The sequence below is a fragment of the Lithobates pipiens genome, unplaced genomic scaffold (genome assembly GCF_037356315.1).
Source record: "Lithobates pipiens isolate NorthernLeopardFrog02 unplaced genomic scaffold, aLitPip1_a1.2 Scaffold_16, whole genome shotgun sequence".
NCBI lineage: Eukaryota > Metazoa > Chordata > Amphibia > Anura > Ranidae > Lithobates > Lithobates pipiens.
The window spans coordinates 216,758,285-216,780,838 of NW_027507748.1; the positions used below are offsets into that span (position 1 = coordinate 216,758,285).

The following is a 22,554-nucleotide window of genomic DNA, read 5'->3' on the forward strand; positions in this document are numbered from 1 at the left end:
AGAGCCGCTGGCAGCTGTCCAATAGCAGCGCCTTGCTGCTATGTGTGACGACCTTACGAGTAGGCGGCAACCGAGGTTTGCCGAACAAATCAGAGAAGGAATACCAGGAGGAGGATATGAGTGACGGCCGGCTCAGCCAATGAGTTCTAATAAAAGCTCGGCATATAAGAGGAGAGGCTTGAGGAGGGGATCAGCTCAGTGGGTGTTTCAGCTGTCAGGAGTAACAGCTATTACCGCGTGCCGGCAAACGCTGTGTGACCCGCCCCACTCAGCCAAGACCCTGACAGCGGCACCCGAGCGGCCTAACGGTTCACTTTTTACTTGTTTTTACTCTTTTATTGCACCCAAGAATTCTTTTCTTTTTAATCCCCGTTTTTAATTGTTTAAAGCGCCAGCCGCCGCCTCCCCCCACGCCGAGCACGTTCCTTGAGCCGCAGCGTGTAGTGAAGACTGCAGGACCTGTTGCCGGGGCCCTCCAACTGCCGAAGCGTGTCAGAGAACCGGCCTGGGACTTCACTCAGCACCTCATTACTGAATGTCAGGAGACCGGGGAAAGCGCCGAGCACACGCCATGTCCAGCCAACCGGCGGCCGACACCCCACTGCCCTCCCCTAGATTCAGCGTCCTCTCCTGGCCGCAACTCCGCCGCCTGGATGCCATCCTCGGGGAGACCGTGCCCATCCACGGAAGAGGCAACTTCCCCACCTTGTCATGCCGGCCTCGCCACCTGGTGCAGGTAAGCCTCGTGTGAGATCCAATGTGACCGGAGGGGGAGGGGACGCCGGCCGGCCTGTCACACACACGTGTTCCTGTAAAGGTCGTCTCCGCTAGTTGTAGCCGGTGTGTAGCGAGCCTGGCACCCCTAGGCCGACCATATAGAGACTTCTATGAGACCTATAGAGAGTTAGGAGACAATTCCCCTCAGACATGGCTTCATGGGCACCAATGAAAAATGCTGCCTCAGAACATTGCATGGTCATACAGGCGGCTATTACGTAACCGATGTGCTCCCCACAGCAGGCTACTGCCTGGGATATATATATAATCCCCCCCCCCCATCACCTTTCAGTCACTCTAAGTGACTCCTTGGCAAGCAGCGGGCATACTCACAATCCAGGCAGTGTGTGTCCATAGACATGCAGTGCCAGTAAGCCACACCCACTGCTCCCTCTCAGGCGTTTGACTGTCAGTAGCCCATCTCTCCACCTGCTGTCCCCTTAGAAGAAAGTTGGGACAGCACTGGGTGCTTACAGTGATGAGGGACAGGTAAGTGTGGGGAAGGGGGATAGGTGTGTAGGGGGTCTTTATTTTATTTTTTTCCGCATCTTAAAGAGGAAGTAAAAATAAATACACCATGCAAAGGTATAATGAGCTAGTATGCATAGCATACTAGCTCATTAAGAATTACTTACCTGAGATCGAAGCCCCCCCACAGCACTCGGCCGCCACCTCCGTCGCTGCCATGATACTGGAGTGACTTCTGGGTGTCACGGCTCCGGAACTGCAATGATGTCACTTTTGGTGCATGCGTGCGGGAGCCATCATTGTTCAGCTTCACTTGCGGTGCCGTAGACATCGGTGCCTGGTTTTTGGAAAATATCTCCTTAACCATGTAGGTTAAGGAGATTTCTTGGACCTACAGGTAAGCCTTGATCTAGGCTTACTTGTAGGTCAAAGTGGTCTGTAAGGGTTTACAACCACTTTAATGGACTGCAGTTTGCTCAAAATTTGTAATAAAAAAAAAAAAAACTTTTAGTCATTCTGAAGCTTCCCTCCAAACACTTTGGTAGATGGAGATTATATCTATAGATCTCTACTCTGTTTTGGGGGGGGGGGGGGGAGCATCAGAATGACAATTTTTTTTTTTTTTTTTTTTTTTTTTTTACTACAAATGTTGAGCAAACTGCAGTCCATTAAGAGATGCGTAGATTTTATATATAATCTCAATTTTGATTCTGTACTTTCCACATATATACTGCAGAAATCTCCCTCTTCCCGGATGCATCCATTTCAGCTGGGGACAGCTGCCTGTTCACTTCCTGGATTTAGACACGCCTCCAGCTCTCTGCTTTCATTAGCCCTCTTATGACTCCACCCCCTCTGCCTCTCTTCCTGGCAAACTCTCCAGTGAGTGGTGCCAGGCAGGAGTTCTTATTCAACCAATTGCCTATCAACCGCTTTTTTACGGCGGCAGGTGAGCTCCGGCATGTTTGCACAGCCCGCGTGCAGAGCCCACCAGGAAGTCGGAGCTGTGCTAATCACAGGCAGTGAGACATTTCCCAATCTCTGCAGCCGCTCGTCAGGACAATGTCACTGCCTGTGATCAGTACAGTGCCGAATTCCTGGTGGGCTGTGCGAACATGCTGGAGCTCAACCTCTTCCTGGCCGCCTCATGCAGATACTGCGGTAGGGATTGCTGTATTAATGCCAATGGCCCCCAAAAAAGTGTCACAATTGTCTGCCATAATGATCCCCTATTTTGTAAAAGCTATAACTTTTTTTTTTTTTTTTTTGTGCAAACAAAAGGCTTATTGCGATTTTTTTTTTTTTTTTTTTTTTTTTTTTTTTTTTTTTTTTTTTTTTTTTTACCAAAATATGTAGAATGCGTATCGGCCTAAACTGAGAAATGTTTTATATAACTTTTTTTTTGAGGATATTATAGCAAAAAGTAAAAATGCGTTATTCAAAATTGCTGATATTTTGTTTATGGCGCAGAAATAAAACGCAGAGGTGATCAAATACCACCAAAAAGCTTTATTTGGGGGAGACATCAATTTTGATTGGGAGCCATGTCACACGACCACAATTGTTTAAAGAGACGCAGTTCCGTATTGCAAAAAATGCTCTGGTCAGGAAGGGTGTAAATCCTTCTGGGGCTGAAGTGGTTAATTATCATGGCTCTACAGTGTGCCCGCAGGTCGGGTGGACTCAAAGTCCACCAGTGGCCTTGTTTGCCTTTTTAGAGGCAGAACAGAGAACTGCCTTTGTAAACTAGGTGATTCCCCAGTCTGACAGACGTGACAAGGATCTACTGTTCCCAGTGATCTGTTATGTGCCTGGAGGCCCCCCCCCCCCCCCACAGTTGGAACACATTTTACACCTTTGATTGCCCTCTAGTGTTAACCCCATCCCTTCCAGTGACATTTACACAGTAAATGGGCTGAAACAACTAATCGATTATGAAATTAATCGATTACTAATTTCAACGATTAATCGGTCAGTAACATAATGGGTTTAAAAATAAACTACATGCCAATAGTTTTGCACAGAACTGCCCTGATCCTCCTTTTTTGGGTCCCCTGTTGGCATGCTGAGCTCCCCTTCCCTGCAGATTGCTATGTGGGCACTTGTGTATGCTCACTCCCAAGCCCTGTTCTGTCCATAGGACACATGGGGCTCGGTCCTGGCCCTGATGGCTCCAGCTGATGTATCTGAGCTAATAAGGATGCAGAGGGCCTTGGCTCTTGTAAAATCGCTGGATTGAGATTGGGCTCAGGTATGTATTTAGGGGAGGCTGTGGGGAGAGGTGCATGCAGAAGGTTTTTTTTTTTTATTTTTTTATTTTTTTTTATTCTGCTACATAAGATTAGGTAAAAACTCTTCTGCTTATACAACCATTTTAAACCTGCTCCTGCCTCTGTTCTAAGTATTGTACTAATTGGCCTGTAGAATGGTCTCCAAACTTTGGATAGCCCCCTTCCCACCAGAACATTGTGTTTTGACCATGGCACCCACTGCTGTCAGAATGCACTGATCAGTGAATTTTCCGACATGTTCTTTTGAAAAGTTTAATAATTTCTTTCAAGTGGGGGTGGCCACACTGATCAAAAATGTGTCTGTTCCCTGCTGGACTAGCCAGTTTATGACCAGTTTATCTGTTCAACTTTTGTTTGCTTCAGTGCCAGTACCCTTAGTTTGTAAATCTTTTTGCTGCAGTAGGATCACTTTAGGGCATTTTTATCTGCAAATTAAGACCTTGGCGTTTACTTTTTTGCACTTCAACCTGATGAGTGCAGGATAAAGCTATTAATGTTTGACTTATGCATAGTGTAATGTTGCTCAACACTGTCTAGATTGTAACAAATTAAAGCTAATCCCTGGGTGTAATTTTGTGGATTAGCAAGTCATAAAGTGACTTGCAGACTTGTTTCTATATAGCCTATTTATCCATCCAACTAATCAATCTAATCAGTAGTTAACACTTACCATGCATAAAGTCTGACTACAGACACAAGATGTGTACATTTAACTTTGTGGGTCCTTAATGCCAGACTAGTAAGGATTAGATTGTGCTGAGCCATAATAAATGGCTTTGGTGGCATGTCACATTTTTGAATCTAGATAATGCAAATAGTCAGAACTTGAAATATCTGGCAACTTGCCAACACCTATTACTGATATTTACACTTCTAGAAGGGTTTTTATTTTCCTATATAGGTGAAAGACTAGGAAATGTCTAAATATTTAGGTTTAATGTACTTTAACCCTTTGGCATCAGCCATATGTGGCCTTTTAGCGCCATGGTGCTTCATATTTGCGTTAACTACCCCAATACATCTGTGCCAAGTACATGCTCCCTACAGTTACCCTCACTTAAATGAGATTTTGGACCACATGACCGTCAGTCATGATGGTCATGTGATCTTGAGCCGCACCCAGCCTCTTGGTGTCACAAACCTTAAAGGGCTGGGAGGTGCTGGCAGCAAGAGGTTAAAATGTAAGGCTAACATACACTTTATAGCTATTCTGTGTCACAAGGTTGCATTGAAGTACAGCCAACGCTTGGATCACAGGAGTGCAGTTTGTTCTGCGCTCCTGTGACCTGTTTTCAGCTGAAGTTGGCTGATGTCGGAGCTGGTTCAGGCTAGGGCAAGATTGTGGCAATAGTCGGGATCCACCCACAACTCTGGATCCAGCTCTGTTACCCACTGAGAACCTGAGCCAGCCACTCATCCACAGCTTGGTGTTCCAGGGAGCCAGTGACTGACCGTCGCCAGCGCGCTGCTTACAAATCTCTGAGGTGATCTTTGATCGCTCAGTTCTGTTGGACCAATGCTGACTCCACAAAAGCCAAACGTGGCTCAGTGTTGCCTATGGCTTCTCTCAAATAAAGATGCCCACAAATTAGGCCTTGGCATGGGGTGCAGCCAGCAAGAGATGTTCAGTCATTAGGGATGTTTGACCAGAATGAAGAACGGCACTTGACCCTAAAGGAGTACTAACTAGCTTGTCACTGCATCCAATGTATTTCAATATTTCATAGATCTTTGGCTGTTGGCAGCAGGGCTGGATGCTACACCTGTGCCACCCTGGCAGGGGGAGTGGGTACTTAAAAATGGAAGGGATTGAAATGAAATAGATCTGTGGTTGTGCACAATAATATATTATATTTATATTATATTTTTTTTTGGGGGGTGGGGTGAATATAAAACATTTAAATTTCCTCCCAGAACAGGATGGGAGGGAAAAGCTTCTACTGATGCTTGTTCTAGTAACTGCTAGCTTGTCTACTCTTCTGGTTGCAGGACTCAAACATTTTTTGCAATAAGCATGTCATGACAGCTGTTAACAATAACTAATGTTTGCTGCAATAAAACCATAAGTTTTCATTTAAAGCGGGAGTCCGCTGGGACTCCGCTTTTTTTTTTTTTTTTTTTTTTTTTTTTAAAGCCAACAGCTACAAATACTGCAGCTGCTGACTTTTAAAATAGTGACACTTACCTGTCCAGCGCGCCCGTGATGTCGGCACCCGAAGCCGATCTCTAGATCGTCTCTCGGGTCCTGCCGCCGCCATCTTGGGTATGGGAATCAGGAAATGGAGCCTTTCGGCTTCATTTCCCGGTTCCCTACTGCACATGCGTGAGTTGCGCTGCGCAATAAGGACGGTCCCCGCTGCCTCTGGGATCTATGTGTTTCCCAGCAGGCAGCGGGGCACTTGCGGAAAGGGGCGTAATCTACGCCCCTTTCCGCAGAGAGCTATCCTGGAAGTGGGTGCAGATACCTGTACTGTACAGGTATCTGCACCCCCCTCCTCCCTGAAAGGTGGCAATTGTGGCGCCGGAGGGGGGGAGGGTTCTGATGAGCGGAAGGTCCACTTTAGGGTGGACCTCCGCTATAAATTCCTGAAAGTTGACTGCAGTGATGGCATGCTAAGATTCCAGAGATGTCGTAATATATGTATAATTGTATAGGACTAGACGTACAACATGGTGACTAATGTCAGTCTCCACACCCACACAGCTATCAGCAAGTGGTGACCAAATGCTTGCGCTGTAAATTTTGGTCATACTTAACCAGACTAGGCTGCATTCTTTTAGGAATGAGTTTCTTCAATAAAATCTAAGACTTCGATGACAATTAAGTGGTTGTAAACCCTTTTTGTTTTTTACCTTTAGGTAAGGCTTGCCTATAGGTAGTGAAAACGCCTCCTTAAATGTGCACAGTTTAGGTGATATTTCCCTTGTAGTGCGCCAATATTAGCACATGTGCTGTTTCTTCCCCAGTACGAGTGATGTCACAGAGCCGACGTCTGCAGTCCCGGAAGGAAGAGGGGTGAAGATGGATGTGGCCTAAACAGGGGACACTGCAGGGTTTGTTTGTATGCAAGTGTCACATTGGGCTACTATGTGCACGCTAGCCCTTTATGCTTTTAATTTGCAGGGTTTGCAAAAAGGAAGCAAAACCCATTCTGTTTTATGCTAGGCATTCTTTGGACATGGTGGGCATCCTGTCACTGCCCTTCCTCCTCATTTTATAGAACACCTTTCTGTAGAAGTACTTTTTTATGCATGGAATAATGACTAGGCAACCTCCTGTGATTAATGTGCAGAGGGAGCTGCTCTGGGTTAGCAGCTCTATCCTGTAGTCTTTCCTAAAGTGCCCAGATTGTCCTCCAGCCTGAAGACTTTCATCCCTAAGGTGGCTCCCAGGACAGTCCCCCTCATGTCCTGTTCTGATACATCCCAAGGAAATTTCTCCTTCTTGCCCGATGAGCTTTGCACTTATGAGTGTATCTCTTGGTTAGTCTCTATAAGGCAGTTGAAGTCTTGTTCTTCCTGATGGTTCCTGCTGGGGCTTCTTGCTTCACATTAGGTTAATTGGACAAGTCGTCATGCTTGAATGAGGACCTAAAAGATGGGGTTACACTCTTCCTTGCTAAGGCTCACGTTTTGAGCTTAGTGCTTTGTGGGCATCCTTGGACATTTGGTTTCTTAGTATGTCAAACCTTCTTGACCCACTTGTTACATGGGCCGGTTGGCATTGTTTGCTGTGTAGTCTTTTCAGTTGGACTACTTTTGGACCTCCATGGTTGGCATAAAGATCCTTTATTTTTACTATAGGGTTTTTGACTTGCCAGAAAAAAATCTGTTCCTTGGCAGTACAAGGCACAGGTCCTTTTACCTCATGGTTTCCCTATTGTTACAAAACTGAGGGTGGGTTGGTGTGTGGGGTTTTTTTTTTTTTTTTTTTTTTTTTAATAGGTCAGATTTATCGGGGGGGGGGGGGGAACGCCAATTTTGTTTGGGAGCCACATAGCATGACCGCAATTGTCAAAGCGCAGCAGTGCCGAATCGCTAAAATTGGTCTGGTCTTTGGCCAGCAAAATGGTCCAGGGCTGAAGTGGTTAAAGCATCATGACTAAACGGGCCATATTGTAATTTAATCTGCAGGTTTTTTTTCTCTTGCACAGCAATGTGGCAACTTGGAAGTGTTCAGACACCTCCACTGTCATTTCTCCCTTGTGTCTGACTCATGGTCAAACTTTAAGAATCCTCTGCAACAAATTTAATCTTGCCAAGAAAGAGGGTTGGGGGTGAAGACATGCTTACTGTCAAGTGAAGCCTGAACTTGTAAACAGTACAGTGGACCAGTAAGACATGATCATCCTATATCTGACAATCAGTTGTATGAATTGTATTCATTAGTGTAAAACTTTCCAATTTGGCAGTAAACCACTCCATTTACACTCGGTGGATGACCAGGTGTGATATTGGCCTTTAAAAGGGCTCTTCTCCCACCCTTGCACCATGAAGATTTGTGACGGACGTCCTAAAAAAAAAAAAAGGTTGCTGCATTCTTCTCAGGACCTGCTTACCCTGTAATTATGCACCCTACTTTTAGTTCTTGACAAGAAAATAACCTCGCACATAGCTGTTGCAGAGATCAGGAGGAAGGGAGCAATTGCAAAACTACAAGTGACCAATTGAAGGCCTGCACAACACTGTCTGGGTGACAATGAGCCCCTTGCACCAGAGTAGGAGCCAGCTCTAACTGATCTCTGCATCTGTCAGATCCTTGAACAAATGGCTTTAAGATGGCTATCTTTGTCCAGGACAATTTTTCCTGGTCCTCTACCAGAGTCAGGTCCTGATAGGCCTGTCCTAAAAAGGTATGCTATAAAGACAGGGACAGTGTTGTAGAAAGCTGCAAAGATTTTTCTCCCCCCAGAATACCAGAGTGCTTGTAATAAAGTTTAATTTAAATCAGACCTCAGTGAGACTCCTCATGGTGTTCTAGGCTTTATGGTAGCCTTAAAGGCTATACCATTTGTCCAATTTAATGAGCTCCCTGATCTTGGTGGATTTCAAGCCCAGCCCTAACGGGGACATTTCTTTATAATCACTGCAGTGATGACAGCCTTGGACTGGGAAGGAGTATTCATTCCCTCATGGTCCAGGGAGCATGTTCACCTTTTGGAAGCCACGCCTCCATCAACATCCTGGAGCTCATAGCAGATGGTTGGGCAACTTTGGACTCTCCTTCTGCACCCATCGGGATGTGGTTAAACTATGCCATGGCTTGCATTAACCACCAACGGGGGGGCACAGTCTGGCAGTTTTTAAAGCGATCCAGATAATGTCATGGTTGGAAAGTCCAGCAGTTGCTTTCCAAATTTCAACAAATGGGCCCTTTACCTGGACATAAGTACGATACGATGAAAATGGAACTTTGGCTGTAGACCTGCCAGCCTCCAAATCTAATTGAAAAGCCAGGACCAAACATTCTTTAGCCCCAGCCTCTGAGGCTTTGATTCTCTCGCCTCTGTTCAGACTAATATACTCCTTCCCAATGGTGCAAATTTTTGCTGTTTTCTTTTTTGCCAAAAAAATAAATAATTACAATTGAAGGAAGATCTGCTCTGTTCATCTTGCTTCAGTCTTTGGCTTTAACAGCATGGCTCTTGGAATCCAGGTCTTTAGTAAGATTCCTAAAAAAAAAAAAAAAAAAAAAAAAAAAATTCTTTGCTTGAAGTGGCAAAAGATCCCGGGTGTGAGCACAAATGGTTTTTAATCCCAGAGATTACAATTTTTTTTTTTTTTTTTTTTGGCCTTCAGGTGTTACTAAACCTAGGAACCCTGCATTCACTATCCTGTTCTCCCACACTTCACAGAACATGGAAATGCAATTTTAGTTTTATATTTACTAAGTAACTCTTCTCATCAGCAGTTTATAGCAGTCTTGTGACATCTGCTTAAAGCTTGTAGGAATCTTCAGGACACCTGACCACACTGTCTAGATCAAGCATTCCAAAGTCCAACCCGCAGGTCAATTGCAGCCCACATTCTGGTTTTGGACATGTATATCTTTTGTGGCCCCCAACAAATCCCCAGGGCCACAAGATATATGCTGGCTGCCTTGGAGAGGGTGGGACGAGTGACAGACATGCAGGAGAATTTCTGGTTTACACGGTGGCCTCTGTCATGGGAAGTCCCTTCTCCTGTGCTGCCATTGGATGACTGTTCTGTCCATAGGAGGCAGGACTTTGTATTAAAGAGGAAGTAAACCCTGATGGGTTTACTTCCTTTCATTCCCTGCAAAGGTAAAGCATAATGTACTACTATGCATCACATAGTAGTCCATTATGTGTCACTTGCCTGACACATAGCCAGTGATGTCACCACTGTCCCCTGTAGTCCACACATCCATCTTCTTGGTGGGTCTCCCTGCTCCGCCGCTGTCATTTGGCAAAGCCATGATGATGGCACTCCTGCGCATGCGCACAGGAGCTGCCACGCGCAGCATATTCGCCTTTGGCAGTGCCGCTGTCTATGGCACATGTGCCGTAGACAGCGGTGCCTGTCTTTCGGCAAATATCTCATAAACCTACACGGTTTAGGAGATTTCTTGGACCTACAGGTAAGCCTTAATCTAGGCTTACCTGTAGGTCAAAGTGGTTTTAAGGGTTTACAGAGGCCACCAAAAACTGATTCTCCTGTATGCAATCTGTTGGTGCACCCTCCCTGTTGCCTCCAAGGCTACAGGTGGGCATCGGGCTGGATTGATGGGCACTGACCCTTATTTTGCTTCGGTTAAATTTTTTTTTTTTTTTCTGAAACATACCTCCTGAAGGTGCATGTTATACACTGATAAATGGAGTATATTAAAATAACACACCCAAGCTCATCTCTTCACTACACACAGCCACAAAGGCAAGAATTCTTGTCAGTTTATTGGTGCTTGGACCAAATTTTAATGGTTCAGAAACAGGCAAAAATGGTTGGCCCTCACATGTTCACTTCATCAAATTTGGCCCACTTTGAAAAGTTTGGACACTCCTGGTCCAGACAGTGCTGATTGGGCCCCATGCTGTTCACTTGCAACCTGCCAAAAATGCACACCAAACTGAGGGTGTGCAGAATGCCTCCAAGGCTCTGTACTATCAGCAGATGGTTTGGACAGTAAAAGGGGGGGGGGGGGGAGAGAATCGGGGACAGAACACAATTTGCAGAATTAACCTCTTGGGTTCCACAGTGAGTATAACAAGCATGCTTTACTGCATATGCAGACTGACTTTAGTGTTGTGGGGTTAGCAAAACTTTAAGTGCTCTTGATGGGTCTTGGTATGTTCCATCTTTCAAAGACCTCTGTTTTTGCATTCCTTGTAATGCCTGCCTTCAAGCAGTATCTTGCAATACACCCCACCACAGTACTGTGCTTCTTGGTCTCAACTTTGTGTTCTCTACCCTGAAAGAAACCTCCCTTTAAATAAATTGTGGGATATTTCATTGGATAACCTCCTTGCAGTACCCCTTTTCATTGTGATCTCTCCTGTAAGGAGCTGTTCCTAATGCTTCACAAAGGAAAGGTTGTCTTCACCCAGGACCACCCTGTCTTCCCAAAGTCAGTCTTCATCTCAGATTTAGTCCCATCATTGTGCACTTCTCCAAAGAACACTTTTCACGGCCTATGCCTAGTCAGAGCCTTTAGTCTGCCTCATAAGTTTGGTCATCAGGTGCTCAAAGTACAGATTTCTTCCAAGCCCACAATTGCAGAATGGATGAATCTTGATTGCTAGAGCTTGCACTGAGGACAACTCTTGCATTTACATGCCCAGTCTACCAGATATGTGGGTGTATCTTCAGAAGAATGCCAATACCCAATCACTTGAAGGTATGAGCCTAAACACTTGGCCTGCCCTCTACCTGTACCTGCCTGTGTAATGTTACAGATGGGTCAGAATGTGTGTACTTGGTGCTCACTCACTAGGTACTCAGTCTATAGCCATATTAGTTCTTGCCTTGTTGGTGCAGATCACTTTTATTTCTTTGCTGTAAAAAGCAAGAAATTGGTTTTTTTTTTTTTTTTTTTTTTGACTGTTCATGCAGTATCTTGGGAAGTAGTTTTATGATTAAAAAAGCTTCAAAGTTCATTCAAAAATATTCTTACAAAATGCATTATAAGTATTGCACATATTCTGATGTAAAAATCCTGTTTATTTCTGTGGCCTAACAGTAGATTATTGTAAATGGGACACCAGACTGCCAAGTACTTGATCTAGAATGGAGATGGTAAAAAAAAAGCTTAGACTTTAAACTGAGGTGTCATTGAGCTTATTGGCCTCTAAAGTGTAAAGCTATTAACAGGTTCTTACTATGCCACATAGATAATTACAGTCCTGAGAGTATTATCATACAGCTGTTCCTGACAGGTCTAAAGTAAGGTGTGGTGCAGTTTTCCACCCAAACATGCTTTAATGCTGCTTATCAGTCCACTGTTTTGGCTTCTCACTGTGCCACAAGGTTTATACACCTATTTTGGCACAAGCAAGTCTGCCATAATGTAGTGTGCTGTGCATACTATTAAATTATGCCATAACTTAATAGTATGCACATCATACTACATTATGGCAGACTTGCTTGTTATAGTGTCCTCCAGCACTTCTGTCTTCACCCCCTCGTCCTTCCAGGTCCCAGGCCTATTTGATGGGCCAGGTCACAATGATGCCACTTCCATGCATGTGCACAGGAGTCTTATTGCCCTGGGGCTGATCAGGATTGCAGCTGTTCACTGAGCTGCACATGGGTGTCTCAGTGAACATGACTGCTGACAGGCAGAAGGATGCATTTATGGCAGACCGTTCTGTCATAAATTTAAGCCATTTGACTACACAACACACTCTGGGAGGATGGGGTCAGAATTAACATGCAGCGAACACCAGGAAACTGGGGCTTTATTAGCAAATCAATTTTCTCTACTTTTTATTATGTAAACTTAGTGGTTGTAAACCCTTACAAACCACTTTGACCTACAGGTAAGCCTAGATTAAGGCTTACCTGTAGGTCCAAGCAATATCTCCTAAGCCTATATGGTTTAGGAGATATTTGCCTGAAAACAGGCACCACTGTCTACGGCACATGCGCCGTAGACAGCGGCACGCAGGCGCACTGAGCGCGGCATTCTCAGCGACGGAGCTGCCACACGTGTCGGCTCCCATGCGCGGGAGTGACGCCATCGTGGCTTCGCAGAATGACAGCAGCGGAGCTGCGAGACCCCACCAACAAGATGGATGCGGCAGACTACAGGGGACAGTGGTGACTTCGCTGGCTCCTGTGTCAGGTAAGTGACACATAATGGACTACTATGCGATGCATAGTAGTCAATTATGCTTTGCCTTTGCAGGGAATGAAAGAGGAAGTAAACTCATCAGGGTTTACTTCCTCTTTAACCTGCTGGATATACTTGGATCATCTCTTGAGATATGAGGGAGAAGCAAGCAAATGAGATGGGGCTGTAGCACCTGGCAATCAGTAGTTTATAAATGGCCTACTTTTCAATTTAGTCCAGAGACTTAGTAATCTGGTTGCTCTAGGCAACAATCTTCCCTCTGTTCCAGTTTCCATATAAGACCAGCTCACATCTATGTATGCATATACATACAGTAGCTGTAAAATTGGTAAGCTTTTTGATTTTTCTATCTGCAAATTGGTTCTGACTATTTTAACAGCATAAAAGGTTAAATAACATGGGAGTGTCTGGATTAAAATACACACCTGTCTGATCAAAGCTTGGAGGCCTGACAGACGCTGAGGGGAGAATTGTCTCAAGAAAACATGTCAGAGCATGGAGACTTGCTGGCTGTGCAGATCTTGTATGTGTTTGGTTGGGGGGGGGGGGGGGTTGGCTCTGATAGAATCCTGTGAGGCTGGTAAAGTGTTTTGCCTATGCACTGATTATGTGCTCTAATATATAACTTGTAGTGCCTAAATGTAAAAACACCTTGTGTGTAATAGTAAATTATATGGCTACACCTCATGCGTAATGCCTAGTTCATGAGGGGTTTTCATGCAGGCAGATGTAGTAGAAGCCCCTGTAGGAATTTTTATCTTCTCCCTTTAAATTACACCTTTACATTTGACTATAGAGTGGTGCCATGCAGTGTACTGTGTGAAAATGCAAACCAGTGTAAGGGGAACAATTGCGTTCTATTTGATTTTTATTTCATCTAGGGCTGCAACTATTTTCATAATCTATTAGTTGGCTAATTGGTTCAGTTAATAACATTAAAAATGTGTGTAATTTGGTTAATATGTAAAGTTTTAAAAGATATTTAAATCTCTATGCAGTGGTAAATATGAATAACCAACTTTATGGTTGGGGTGCAAAATATCTAATCCACTCTGAGAATAAGACAGAAGAGAGGTGAATCTGGTAAATATAAGATTTGAATCACTTTGGTGGTTTTTTTAAAGTCTTCCTTCAAAAGTCATTTTAAAGCGGTTCTGCACCAAAAAAATATATTAAAAGCCAGCAGCTACTAATATTGCAGCTGCTGACTTTTTTTTTAAAATAAAATCACTTACCTGTCCCAGGGTCCAGCGATGTCGGTGGCAGATGACGAGCAATCGCTCGTCTCGCTGCTGCCCCGCCGCCATCCTCTGTCAGGGAATCGGAAGTGAAGCATTACAGCTTCAATGCCCTGTTCCCTACTGCGCGAGTCGCGCTGCACGTCTCTTATGGTCCCCCGCTGTCTCTGGGAACTGTGTGTTTCCCAGAACACAACGGGGGGGCGGAGCATCTGCGGCAGTCTGCTCGGAAGTGGGTGCAGATACCTGGATTATCCAGGTAACTGCACCCCCTCCCCCCTGAAAGGTGCCGATTGTGGCACCGGGGAGGGGTCAGATTAGCGGAACTTTCTCTTTAGGGTGAACTGCTTTAAGAACGTTTGTTTTTGATTTTCTAATTGCTTGTGAGGTCAAATCGACAATTTTTCAACCAGTGATGGGGAAAATTTGGAAATTGAAAACTTCTTGGTAAAAAGGAATTCTTAGACAGTGTATGTCGTTTTTGTTCAGAAATGACATTCACTTTAAAAAGTGAAAATTTCAAACATCATTTATTCAGCGAATGATTTTTCGAATATTGTCACCTGAAAATCAATCGTGTGGTCAGCATAAGGCTCGTACCTGTGCAGTTTACCTTTTTGATCTGTTTCTGAAGTGTGTTTCTTTTTTTATTTTTATTTTTTTATTTATTTTTTTGCGCATGTGGTTTTGTTGCAATTTGCATTTTTATTTTTTGCCAATTTGTTGGGCAGATTAAAAAACAAATTCCTGCAAAAAACGTGTTTCTGCAGTGTCTCATTTAAGTATATTGAACCAAAAAGCACAATATGGCATTTAAAAAAAAAAAAAAAAACCCGACCTGTTCCAAATGGCAGTGGCTGAAAAACATGAACGTGTCCCATAGGAAACCATGTGAATGAACTAGTGGGTTTCTGGCCTAACAAAGTTGGTAACATAATGGGTTAAAACTAAAATTGGCCCTTTATAGTACACAAAAAGCAAATCACTACTGTAAGGGGTTAATTTTTTACAGTAGTGATTATTTGCTTTCTGTACTATAAAGGGCTGATTTTCGTTTTTAACCCATTATGTTGCTGGCCCATTAATCTATTCGTTTCAGCCCTACATTTTTCCAATGTGGAAAACCAGATCACCAGTTTGAACGAACCCTGAATGCACCAGACCAAATATGAGGGGGTCCATATGCTTTGTTTTTGAAGCGGACTATTTAATTTTCAACAGACTTGGTAAATCAAGGTAGTGGTTATAAACCCTTGCTTTGTGTTTAAAAAAAGTCTGCCTGCTAAGTTCAATGGTTTTTGCACTGAGCAGCCCAAATCCTCCCCTTTTCTGGTCCCTGCCAGAGCTCCTTGCAAACGGCCACGTATGATGGAAAGAATGCAGTTGGTGAGTCACAAAGGATGGTCCTGTGTCATAGACCTATCACAGTTAAGGATTTGTGCTGATGGCTAGGAATGTGGTGTCCTCCTGCATGTTTTATACACCATCCCTTTTACTGGCAGGATTCCAGATATGTTGACAACTTCTCTGCTGTATCAGAGAAACTAGTGCTGCTGGTCCTTCCATATGTAAACCTTCAACTTGGTGTATTTCTCCACTGGATAGCCTCAAATAGCTTGAGGTAGACTATCTAATCTGACAGTCCTATAGGGGTAGCTCTGCTTCCAATTACTCTACACTCTAAGATTGTGAGCCAGTTCAACTTTAAATAATAAAAAACATTGTGTGGGTTTTTTCCTCCTGCAGCTGGTCCCTAAACCACACCCTAGCACTCTTCCCAGCAGTTAAATTGCATAGTGATGGGAGCCTATCACTAGGCCCTCACCACCCTTTGTAAATTGGAAGCGGCAACAGTGACTATGGACTGCAGGTTAAAGTATGTGAACCCTGCCTTGTAAAACTTGTTTTTTATTTCTATAAAAAAAGTTATGTGGGTAGATGAGTATATATCATAAAGGTGTATTTTTCTATCCATCTCAGAAAGCTGACCCCATTAAGATGTGCTGTTATGCCTACTGTGGTCAGTTTGAAATTGGGGCACGGAGCAATTGGCAGGTTCACCAGGTATTTCAGACAAATGTGAAGAGCAGGATACTTTAACACACGAACATGGTATAACATATACCTAAGAAATAAAACTTTGGCTTGACATACTCCAAAGTGCTTGGACAGTGGCACAGTATAGTACTAGGGCATCTCTTACCCTAATGCTGAGAATACATTAAACACCTAACTTTGTAGTACTTTAATCCACAATGCAAACAAAACTGGCTCAATTTGTCAGATTTAAAATGCTGGATTTGCAGTTAACTTCCATATACATTTCTATATTTGTGCAATTGTTGGCAATAGTACAATAGCATTTTACTGTACAAAGCATAACTAAAACAGGCTGATGGGACTTTAGAAAGACACTCAAACCTTATGCAGAGACCACCGGCTGAACATCCTTTGCAGCATTAAGAGTTAATCCTGCTCCAATATTGACTATGAAACCAGTGGTATCTATTTTTATATTTTTTTGGTCCACTACAGTGGGAGGGGTAGGGGAATGATAATCTAGCATGTTTAATTTATAGGAAACTGCATCTTTAATTATTGGTTTGCTAGCATTCACAACTGTTGTGTTCTCTTGCAGGTGGTGCGAAGTCGCCTACAGCAAAAGGGTATTGTAGTTCACAATGTGCGACTAAATGGTTCTGCTGCAAGTCATGTGCTGCATGAAGACAGTGGTCTTGGATATAAAGATTTGGACCTTATATTTATGGTTGACTTGAAAGGGCCTGATGCATTTCAGGTGGTGAAGCATGCAGTGTTGGATTGCCTCTTGGACTTCCTGCCACCTGGTGTTAACAAGGAAAAGATCACGCCGATGACTTTAAAGGAAGCTTATGTACAGAAGCTAGTTAAGGTTTGTACTGAAAGTGATCGCTGGAGTCTGATATCCTTGTCAAATAACAATGGAAAAAACATGGAATTAAAGTTTGTGGACACTCTAAGACGTCAGTTTGAGTTTAGTGTTGACTCATTCCAGATCATACTAGATTCAATGCTTTTATTCAACCAGTGTTCAGACGCTCTTATGACTCAAAGCTTCCATCCCACTGTGACTGGAGAGAGCATGTATGGAAACTTTGAGGAATCCATGGACCACTTGCGTAACAAGATCATTGCTACACGTAACCCAGAAGAGATCAGGGGAGGTGGACTTCTTAAATACTGCAACTTGCTGGTTCGTGGATTTAAACCAAAATCAGAAGTGGATATGAAAACAATGCAGCGGTACATGTGCTCTCGATACTTCATAGATTTCCCAGATATAAGAGAACAGTTAAGAAAGCTAAAGTGCTACCTGCAGGACCACTTTGTGGGCATGGAAGGCAAGCGTTATGATTGCCTGATGACCCTTCACAATGTAGTGAATGAGAGCACAGTATGTTTAATGGGACATGAGAGGCGCCAGACATTGACACTAATTGCCTCTTTAGCACTTCAGGTACTATCTGAGCAGAACGCTGTCCCAGCTGTCCCAAATTTCACCTGCTACTACCAGCCAGCTCCATTCATGAGTGATGGGAACTACAACAGCTACTATTTCACTCCTTTACAGCCTCTTGTGTCCTGCAGTCACTCCTCATATCAGACATGGCTCCCATGCTGCAACTGACATGCAGGCTGAGCAGTGACTGGGGTATATGCTTTGCCTGTTGGTCTCCTACGCTTGACGGGGAAACCTACCTTTTTTATGTTCTAATTAAAGTGGCTTTTTCCTCCTAGCTGGAGATCATGAATGCATTTATTTGCATATACCCTTTCCATCAAACAGGACTTACTGAAGGACTACCATTAGTATTCTCAAGTGTGTGTGTTTTTTTTTTTTTTCCTCTTCCCCCCCCCCCCCCCCCCCTACAACTTCTATGTAAAACTGCTGCAGGCTTTAGAAATGTAAATACTGGGTGTTTGGACCAAAGAATAGGAGTTACCACTCAAGTGCCTGGTTTAACTCCTAGCTTCCAGAGATCCTTTCTGCCTACTTTCAGTGTTCGAATTGCTGAACAACCTACCAGCTCAGCTTCTTCTGACTTTTGTCATTACATCACTGATTTATAGGGTAAAGTAGCTGTTGGTGACCCAAACTTTTTAGTTTTGTAGTGTTTTAAGTGCCATATCTTTATACACTTAGCATTTGCAGAGAATTCCAGTGTTTTATATCAGTCTTTCATTTAAAAAAAGGACTTCAATATTTTGTTTGGTGCTATGGGGCCACTTCAGTTTGTCACTGCTTTATTTAGTTAAATGTAGATCATGTCAACTCCAAATTCTAAGGCCTCTATAGTGGCCAGATGCAATAGTGTGGTGTGAATTCCACCCCCTCAGTTTGCCCTCCTAGAAGTACTGATGTACAAATATTGTCAGGGTAGGGTATTTTCAAAACTTAAGTTCACCACATACTAAAACTTATTGGCTTACAATGATTAAATTTTGAAAGGTATTAAAGTTGAGCTGTCTTTAGAAAACTGCACCCGGAAGAATGCAATCTGCCTACCTTCAGGATTGTGAATAGTTCTAGAATACCCTCTGTATTTATAACAGGTCTCCCCACTGATGCCCCCTTGTTGTAGCTGTATTACAATCGTCCACCACATTGAGATGTATCAGGATATTGGGTAAATGCAGAATGTTAAGGACTGACTTTTTTTTTTTTTTTTACACCACACTTCCTACAGTGAAAAGTTGCTGTGCTATTTTAAACTTTATTTTTGCAAAATTCCAGGGCTGTTTAAGTAATATGCAGATTATTTTCAGAACAGTGTACTTTATCATTCAGTTGTGCAGTTCCTTCTGTATAGTGCATTGTCCGTCTTGCATGTCTTGGACAATGCACTTTTGTATTCTCAGTGCAGTCCATCTAAGGGGGTTTGTTTTAGCTACACTTTATTTTATATATGCTGCCTAGGGTTCTATAAAAATAAAAGGGTAGGGTGTGTGTGTTTTTTTTTTTTTTTTTTTTTTTTTTTTTTTTTTTTTTTTTTTTTTTTTTTTTATACATCTTGGGAAACTGACTACATGTGATAAGGTGGCCATAGATGACACACCTGAGACACTTGCCCAGCAAGAGAAGATGGTACACATGCAATCTGTTTCCTTTAGCTTGGCCCATACATGGATCAAATGTTGGGCAGTTCAGCAGGTACTGGCAGAATTTTGCTCAATGTATGTTGGTTCCTGTTCAAGAGACTTCAATTAACTTCTCATGGACCAGCTTGTAAATTCTCGCTTGATCAGTGCATGCAGCTAATAGGCTGCAGAACTAACCTGTATTTCAACAGCAGAGGACTTCTGCTGTCAGAATACAACACAGTAGGGTGAATGTCCCCATGGATGTTGGCCTTTAGGGTGGAAAAATGCCACCCTTAATCTGGCACATTCTAGTGGTCTTTTGCAAGTTCATAAACACTACTGCTAGCCATTGAATCATCTCTTCTAGGCCAATAAGCGGTTCTATTTAGTGGCAGGATTTTTTGTGCGGGTCTCTCTCTCGCGCTCTCGCACCCAGCTAAGTATAAGTTTCAGGCTTGTGAATGCTCTGCCCCAAGGGCTCACTTGCATGTGTGCTCACTCCCATGCTGCAGCCAGAGCCATCTGTTTACTTTCATACTACCACCTGAGCTGCTGCAGGCATCCCATAAAGTGGGCACCTTGCAACCATCCCGGTCTACCTGTCAAACTGCTATGCATTCTAGTAGGTTTACTGTAACTGTTACCAAAATGCCTTTTCCATATATTAAAAAAAAACTAGATGTATTCTTGCAGTAATTCCAATCTAGATTAGAGGGCACATGTATACTCCATATTGGCCTTGGGCAAGTGTACATTGAGATGGAAAGCATTTAATTGGAGTCTGGACTTGATAGATTTTTTTTTTTTTTTTTTTTTTTTTTTGTTCAGTTAAAGTGGCTGTAAACTTCAAACAGCAGTGTTCCAAAATCAGTCTGTATATGCAGTAACACATGCTTGTTATATTCACTGAGGAATGGGTGTGGGGGGGGGGGGGGGGGGGTGTTAATTCTCTGCTTTGTGTAAAAAAAGGCAATTTACTAAAATGGCATGGTGTCCCTTCCCATCTTTTTTATCTGAACTTTATCACTCTACAGATTTTCAAATGGATACAACTTGTGTAGGTGGATTTGGTTTTTTGTTTCGTGTAAAGGTTTACAACCACTTTAAGCTTTTGAAAGGTGGATCTAATCATCGACCAACATACACTGCTGCTGTAGATTGTTTGTTTGCTCCAGTATTGGTATATTCCCCCTCCATGAGTTACTGTTCAGTTTTTAGTAGAACTGTGGCTAGACTATGGACATTGAAATATTTCAGTTCTTAAGGCTACTTTCACTCAGACCGCCTGAGCTTTACCAGTAAAGCAGTGCTAAGCGGGATGTTTTTACCCCTGAAGGGGTTAACGACGCCACTGCACTTTGCAGGTGCTTTGGCAGCACTGCCCATTTATATTAATGGCAGGGGCAGTTTAGGTGTGGTGTATACACTGCACCCAAGATGCTGCTTGCAGTGTGGTGGTTTGTTTTGTAAACGTGCACCGCCCAGTGTGAACCCTTAGGCTTTCACACTGGGGAGGCTTGACGGGTGCTTTTCGGGCACTAGTTCTAGCACAAATGCCTGAAAAGCACCTTCAGTGTGAAAGGGATCTAAAGGCTGTTTGATTTCCAGAAAATGGCCTATACAGTCAAGGGGCCCAAGTAGATATTAAATCTGTACCGCTTTGTCCTTTTTACTGGAGGCCATTTTGGGTCCCCCCTCAGAAGCCTGACTAAAAGGTCTACTTGACAACCTCTATCCTGTTGCTGGAGAAACTTTTATTTAATTTTTTTTTTTTTTTAATCTAGGAGCATGTCAGGATTGCATACTAGTAGTTTATTAGCCAGGCTTCTGAGATGACCAAGCTACCTACAGGTAAATTACAATTTTTACAGATTTTTAATATCTACTATGGCACAATCTCGTTAAATTTTGAGGCATCATGCCCATTGGTCGAGGGGAGCAAAATATTGGGTTTTTTATGCTTTTTTTTGTTTTTTTTTATACCAGTGACATTACTACAGTAATCAATGCTAAATATGCACTGTACTAATGACATTGGCAGGGAAGGGTTAACTCTCTAGAGAAATGGTGATCTGTGTTCCTGATTAGCACTTGTTTACATCGGCAGACCACAGTTCTATTGCTCTGGGGGAGCCATGGCTGGTATCCACCAGTACCACTGATTGGCACCCCTGCTGGCTATTGCACGAAATTACTTCAGGTACATAGTTTCACACAATAGCACCGACACGTGTGTGTGTGTGTGTGTGTGTTTGTTTTTTTTTTTTTGTTTTTTTTTTTTTTGTCATGCAAGGTGTTCAGAGGAGCTGGTCACTTTCCAGTGTCCATGAGGCCTAAAAATTTAGAAGGTTGGCCATGTCAGAAGCAGACTTATGTCACAATCTGACTCGGCCAACAGTGGGCAATTTTGTATTCTGTGAATGCAAAGCTTCCTCCTGATTGACCAAAGTGCTGCTCAGCCTAACTATTTCTGATAGCACAGGTATCCTCACACCTGGAACACAGTGCTGTATATGTAGCTTGGGCTCTATGCAGTACACCTAGTGGGTGTACATGTTAAATGGATATAATTAGTTTGAGCCAGCTTGGCCAATATTGCCTATTAAAGTAAAACTGGGATCCTTGCTCTTATTCCAAGAATTTGGTTTTCTAGAATCTCCCCTAGAAGGAACTATCTGACATAATTTGGTATCCCTGTGCAATGTCAGCTGATTGACTTTGCACAAGAAGCAGTGCGAATTTTTATTTTGCTACATCAAGCTGATTTCTTGGAGCTCATGATCAGATGTAAATATTGGCATATGGACGTGCACCTGTATAGTGAGACGCTGCAGCTGGTGTGCAGTTCTGGCCATAGGCCTCTATTGACGGTGTTTGCAGGTCTATAGCCCTGTACAGCATACTCTGCTACTTGCACGAGTAGGGAAGTAGTTTCCCAAACAAGGCACTTTGTCATTTAGCAAATGACATGTGTGTGCAAATGCAAGCTCCAGTATTTACATGTGTATACTAGAGCATGATTAATTGTTTAAAGAATCAAGATAATGAATCTTCCCCCCCCCCCCCCCAATTTACCACAGAAAGTTCTTTGCTCAAGCTGACGGCTTTCAAATCCAGGCAGCCTGTGCCAAGTTTCTCACATTGCTTGGGCAGAGATGACTATACATTTTAGGCTGCATTTATACCTGAGTGTTTTCATCTAAAGTTCGAAAACGTCCAAGCAAAATCCTATTAATTTCAGTGGCACCTGTTCACATGAGCATTTTCTAGCCTGAAGTTTAACCACTTAAAGACTAAACCTTTTTCTGACATTTGCTTACAAGTCTACTATGGACTTTCGTGGTACTGT

The 22,554-nt window shown here is 43.2% G+C and overlaps 1 protein-coding gene across 1 annotated transcript; it reads left to right on the forward strand.

Annotated features, from left to right (window-relative positions):
- Positions 1-210: 210 nt before the first annotated feature.
- TENT5B (terminal nucleotidyltransferase 5B) lies at positions 211-17,860 on the forward strand. The gene is made up of 2 exons (XM_077481027.1): positions 211-736; positions 16,723-17,860. The coding sequence occupies exons 1-2, from the start codon at positions 536-538 to the stop codon at positions 17,749-17,751; spliced, it is 1,230 nt and encodes a 409-aa protein (XP_077337153.1). The 5' UTR covers positions 211-535; the 3' UTR covers positions 17,752-17,860.
- Positions 17,861-22,554: the final 4,694 nt, after the last annotated feature.

What these genes read in the sequence shown, in the direction of transcription:
- TENT5B (XM_077481027.1), top strand. Translation starts at nt 536, where the DNA reads ATGTCAGGAGACCGGGGAAAGCGCCGAGCACACGCCATGTCCAGCCAA. An exon ending in GGCCTCGCCACCTGGTGCAG is followed by an intron (nt 737 to 16,722) that starts GTAAGCCTCGTG and finishes GTTCTCTTGCAG; the next exon opens with GTGGTGCGAAGTCGCCTACA.